Below are 5966 nucleotides of genomic sequence, written 5' to 3'. Positions count from 1 at the left end.
CGAGTGTTGTTGCCACATGTAACGGAATTCAATGTGTGAGAAAATATCTATTTTTTCACAGAATTTGTGCATAACCGACATTAAGAGTAAAAATTATAGAAAAATTCTTGGTAAAAATTAATTTTAAATTATTGTTATTATTTATGAATGCTTGCTGAGGTCATTTATATTAAAAAAGTATGGTAATGTGCTACCATATGTTCTACTGGAAGCCATTTTTAAGCGCGAACACTACAGCTGTCAATTTGTGTATTCTTGGAAATAAATTTGAATTTCTTATACTCGATACATTAAAACGATAAGAATATTTACCGATAATTGCTTTACTTGGAAAAATTATCGAAAAATTAGTGTCAAAGACACGAACCACAGAGTGTGCTGGAATTACGGCGGTTTAAAAATATAAATAATTTTGAATTTGAATGTCAACATTAACAAAGAAAACCATGCATTTAATCACTATAATGTATTTATGTAATATATAAATATGCCTACATGTATGTTGTTGTTTATGTTATGTTTTCTGTTTATATATTATATCGCTTACTTCCTGTAATTGCTGTCAGAGCTGCTGTCAAAGTGGAGAGGATCAAACTTCCAATTAAACTGGAAGACTTGCCTCAATCAAAGGAAATGGCAGTTAAAAAATGGATTTTGGAATATCCGCGCATGTTTAAAAGTTTTAATTCTAGGTATTATATAATAAAGCAAGCACACAAGCGAAACAAGTAATAAAGGCCCAGGCAGCATATCGACTCCAGGAAAATTTTGCTTTTAACTACAATAGTCTTCACTGCGTGGAAATGTTTTCTGTGTTCATCACAGAAGCGGAAGTAGCAAAGAAGCCGGTAAACCAACTACACAGAAACTTCAAAAACCAGTAATTAAGTATTTGGATATTGGGAAAGCTAATGGCTGTGGAGATAATGCTTCGAACTGTACAGCTTAATGAAAAATTGATTAACCATTGGGAAAATTATGGTCGTTGTGGAAAATATTCCTGAAATAATCTTGAAGAATGCTACCGAGTTCACCATCCGTAGTCGAATAAAAATTCGGTTCCGCTCAGATTAAGTAAGCCCGACTGTCTGGAGTATTGTAAATATCACTTGATCGGAAGTTTGCCACAAGGTAAATACGGATTGACAGAAACACATTAAGGCACCCATTAAATTTCTTAAACCCAATTAGTCAATAATTACAAATATAGTTGGATCACGCATATCTGTATGTATGTAGCGAAAATATTTAAAACTTTTACCGTTGCGGATAAGAGTTTGAATAAAATGACGAAAGCGTATTATCACCGGCGCAATAAGAAAGATATCAATATAAGGGAATCAATGATATAATACCCACAATTTAAAAATTTAATTAAACTTTCAATATTCTATATTGCAAAAACGTAGATATACTGCATATATTGATATGTCAGTGGGTAAATCAAATGTAAGCGTAGTCATATGATAAGAAACGTGAAAGATAACTTTCATAGACAATGACTTTCGAAGCGGTACGTATCCGAAGCGTTGACTATATAAGCTTACCAAATAGAATGTTAAATTTAATTGTGATTGCAATTTAACTTAAGAATTGTGAAAGTGCTTTTGGTATTAATATGTGCGAGCGCATCGCCTTAATAGGCCTATTGGCTATAGTGTCTAGCCTCTTGCTTACCAATGCAGCGGTTATAGATCAAGAGCAATTAGAAGATGGAAAGAATGTAATCATGCAGGTGGTTACACCCGAGGAGATGGATAAGATTTTGGAGCAAAATCCCAATGCTGTGGAAATGAAAGCGACAATATCATCAGAACAAGAAGTGATTAATGGTCGTGCGATGCACCCACGAGGCAGAAGTATAATCACTTATACTTTGGGTGTCGGTAGAGAGGATGGTGTGTTGAACTTGAAATTGTGTTCATAATCACTTTTATATTGTTCATTTTTTTCGCCGCCAGGTGACAGTCTTGTAGGGAGCGAATCGGCGGTAAATGATTACGATTTACCCACTTCGTTGTCGGTAACCGTGAAATATCCCAGCAGCGGTACTGGCGCCATCATTACACATGTAAAAGTCACCACATATCAAAGCAATACCGATGGACGTGCTTATGTCACAAGCGGTGGACTCGGTAAGCGTAATCTTGTTATGGTAATTGAGGCGGTGAAAACCACTTACTTTGACTATTTCGCTTATATTTATGGAAAATAAATCGAGTTTGCAGTAATGTTATAATAATAAAACCGTTAAAAGCGAATTAATCGCGGTCAATTGCTATTTAGAGTTTTTTTAAAATCTTGGAACAAAGTTATAATGAGCGTTTGAAGGTAACGATAATTTAAAGTTTCTATTTCAAAACCAAATTTCGTTATCATAAGTTGTTGGTTACTTATAGATTATTAGATAGTCTGCTATAAGTAGGATTATTTAAGTTCCAACAGTTCAGCTGACCGTAGAAGTCTTAATAATTTGTGAAATAGCTTTAGTTTCTAACCTATGTACCTGAAATATCTGAAAATAAAAATACTTGCGGTAGACCCTATGTTATAAAATTTTGGAAATTTATGTGCAATTATAGGTTATGTTGAATTATTTAGATTTAAGTGTGATTTAATGCTTTGTAATTGTAGTATTCTCCATATTCTATATTTTATATTATATGAAGTTTCAATATAATCAATAAGTGATTGATAATTTATTGACTGATCAAGCAGCTGTACAAATTGGCAGGTCAAGATCAAGTTCTTGTATGGAAAACTTCTTTTTTTGACAAGATATCTTCACGAAACTTTGCATAGATCACTTTCCAAGGCAATGTTACAATATCTGAACATATTGTTCGGATCGGACCCCTTTAAGATATAGCTGTCATACAAACTGATCGGTCAAATTCAAGTTATTGTTCTGATCGGACCACTTTAAGACATAGCTGCCATACAAACTGATCGGCCAAAATCAAGTTTTAGTATGGAAAACTCTTCATTTGATCAGATATCTTCACGAAATTTGGCTTAACTTATTGTTAGAGGCAACTCTATGTTATCCGAATATAAAGTTTAGATCGGACGACTTTAATATATAGCTGTCATACAAAATGAACGATCAAAATCGAGTTCTAGTATGGAAAACTCACTTTATTTGATCAGATATCTTCACGAAATTTGACATAATTTATGGTTAGGGGTAAACCTATAATATCCGTATATATAGTTTAGATCTGACCACTAGAAGATACAGCTACATATAAACTGATCGCCCAAAATAAAAAAATGCCTTTATATATCCTTTTATGGTATAAGAAATGCAACTGTGAAGTGTAACAAATCTTTTTTTCTTGTTTTAAAAATAAGTACGTTTCAATATTTGTATATTTGAAAACTTAGTCTTTATTGCAGTGACTGTTGCAGGACTACATAAATTGTTTTTTTTTGTTTTTAATTTATTACAATCAAATAATAATTACATAACATGCACAAGCACGTGTGCAATAACTTGTTTGTATGTATGTATGTATTCAGTATCATTTAACTGATAACTACATAAGTATGTATGTATGTATGTATGCATATAAATATAAATGACTACAAATAACTACATTATATTACATTTATATATGGCTATAATTTCAAATGTACAGTCTGACATGGTATTACATACATACATATCGTATATATCGCCTGGAATATTCTTTATATACTTATATAACTCATGTATATACATGTATGTGTATATACATTTATACATGTGCATATTGGTGTGTTTTAAACTATGTACACATACAACTATAAACTATTTATTTTTACAGTTATTTGCTTAAAATTAGTGAAACATGCGACAAAATGGCTGACAACTTGAAAATTTCAATACTCAAATATTTTCGTACTCGCATAAATATGAATTTCTCTAAGCATATTACTAAATACAAATATTAACGGTTGTAAAGTCATGGATTCTTTTCTACACTGAAACACTGAAGGCCGATGCTGAAACTGTAAATTGTACGAAGATGTGTTAAGCCATACATTTACGCCCTGATTTGAATATTTTTCCACATCAAATTAAATAAAAATCTAAAATCCGCTTGAAATAATTTAAAACTTATAAAAAAAAAATGTTTTTCGAAGCCATTTCTCCCACCTAGCGCTAACACATCCACGACTTCAAGCACATTAATACATACATATGCATATATAATATAATATACAGTATTGTTGAATATTTAGCGTATATAATTTGAGATGATTCCCAAATACACCGCACGTCGCACGAGGTCAGGCCTTGACTTGAAGTTCACACGCCAACATTGAGATCTTTTGCTATTTGTAGTTTGTTGAAAAATCACAGTTTAATTGACCGGCAGCCGCCGCCGCCGCCGCCGACGCTGACATATTCATATTCGTTGGCATGTAAGGCTTGTAATTGCTGCTTACCGCCGCTGTCGGCGCCGATTTCTGCCGCAATGGCGGTTGATATTCACCCGAACGCGCGGCTTCGTCGTCCTCATCTTCGCTGTTGGAAAAACTCTCCGGCGCCGACCAGCGACGTTTGCGCGCAGACGCTGACGCTGCCGAAGCCGCCGCCGCTGCTGCTGCTGCTGCTGATTGGGCGCATTCATCCGCTGACCTTGTGCTGCTATTCGTGGGTGGTTGCGCCGCGCACGTTAAATCGCCGTGTTGCGCACGCGAGCTATGCAAAGTTGTGGCTGCCGCTTGCGCCGGTGCCGTAGGGAACGGGAAGTGTGGGTATGTTTTGTTGGGTGCATAGGGCGCTGGATGTGTGGCGGGTGCATTGGCGAGCAGGTGTGGCGGCATAAAGTGTACTGTGCCCCCGTGAGCGCCACGCATTGTTGGATATGGTGCGGTAGGCGGTGGTGGGCAAAGGCCGGCGCTTTTTAAATGCGCTGCATACACGTTGTCGCTCAATGCGAGTGGTTGGAGATCACGTTCCAGGCAATGGCTGTCATTTGTTGTCGTGCGTGTTGTTGTTGTTGTTGCAGTTGTGTCGTGTGAATACATATGCTTATTATTATTATTGTTATTACTACTTATAATATTGTTGTTGTTGTTTATATTTATATTCGGTGGTTCGCGTTTGGTTAGTGAAATGCAGATGTCGCCGACTTGTAAGCGTTGACACTTCAAACCGAAAGCTTTGTATGTCAATTCGGGATTGCAGGATGCCCAGCCTTGTCCATAAACGAAAAACGGATGTTCGGTGGCGACCTCCATGTCGACCTGGAAGAGAAGGAGTGTCATGTTAATGAATTCTGGATGTTACAAACTTCGTGGCAAACTTAATATGCCCTGTACAGTATGGAGGAATGAAAAAAATATGTATCGATAAGTGAATATATCGATATATTATATTGAATGAATGAATTCTCGCCCCTTCAAGCAAGTTATTTCTATAAAATATGTTGAAGACGTATAATATTATATAAACAGGCCAACATTGAAGAAGATCAAAAATGTGACTTTTTCGATGACTTTTGTCGATATCTTTATTCGATAACAACTGTAATATACAGTTTTTGCTTTACTAATACATTTACTTTTACTTTACTCACTGATCTGTACTGTAGTTGTAAATAAAATTATCGATATATCGATATCATGTTATATATTTATCGATTTTATATTCGATTAATCAATAATATGTGATTTATTGAATTAAAACCGAATTACGTAGGCAGGCCAACATTGCAGCGGATCAAAAATATGACTTTTATCGATGACTTAATTCGATAACAACTGTAGTTTACAGTTTTTTCTATACTAATAAATTTCCGTTAACTTTACTCAGAGATTTGTATTGTAGTTGTAAATAAAATGATCGATATATCGGTATCATATTCTATATTTATCGCGAAATCGATTTCATATGCCATATTTATCGATTTTATTTTCTTGAATTCTATATTTATCAATAAAGATTATATGATTTTTCGATATTTTTTGAATGG

General features: G+C 34.8%; 2 protein-coding genes across 5 annotated transcripts in view; one reads left to right on the top strand and one right to left on the bottom strand.

Annotated features, from left to right (window-relative positions):
- Positions 1–1552: 1552 nt before the first annotated feature.
- On the top strand, positions 1553–2279 carry LOC105222390 (uncharacterized). The gene is made up of 2 exons (XM_011199707.4): positions 1553–1898; positions 1962–2279. The coding sequence occupies exons 1-2, from the start codon at positions 1619–1621 to the stop codon at positions 2213–2215; spliced, it is 534 nt and encodes a 177-aa protein (XP_011198009.2). The 5' UTR covers positions 1553–1618; the 3' UTR covers positions 2216–2279.
- A 1051-nt stretch (positions 2280–3330) lies between these two features.
- Positions 3331–5966, bottom strand: part of LOC105222391 (ataxin-1) — a 42297-nt gene continuing 39661 nt past the window's right edge. For all 4 annotated transcript variants that reach the window (XM_049455492.1, XM_049455493.1, XM_049455494.1 and 1 more), the window contains exon 4: positions 3331–5238. In XM_049455492.1, coding sequence (XP_049311449.1) covers positions 4321–5238 — 918 coding nt within the window. In that variant the 3' untranslated portion in view covers positions 3331–4320. The remainder of the gene's footprint in view (positions 5239–5966) is intronic.

The sequence above is a fragment of the Bactrocera dorsalis genome, chromosome 4 (assembly GCF_023373825.1).
Source record: "Bactrocera dorsalis isolate Fly_Bdor chromosome 4, ASM2337382v1, whole genome shotgun sequence".
Taxonomy (NCBI): domain Eukaryota; kingdom Metazoa; phylum Arthropoda; class Insecta; order Diptera; family Tephritidae; genus Bactrocera; species Bactrocera dorsalis.
Note: the sequence above shows the minus strand (reverse complement) of the source record. Positions and strands in the feature narration are given on the sequence as shown.

Bases quoted from the DNA above. Each gene is read 5' to 3' on its own strand.
- LOC105222390 (XM_011199707.4), top strand. From the start codon at position 1,619: ATGTGCGAGCGCATCGCCTTAATAGGCCTATTGGCTATAGTGTCTAGC. The intron at 1,899-1,961 runs GTGTGTTGAACT...TTTCGCCGCCAG, and splicing joins GGGTGTCGGTAGAGAGGATG to GTGACAGTCTTGTAGGGAGC.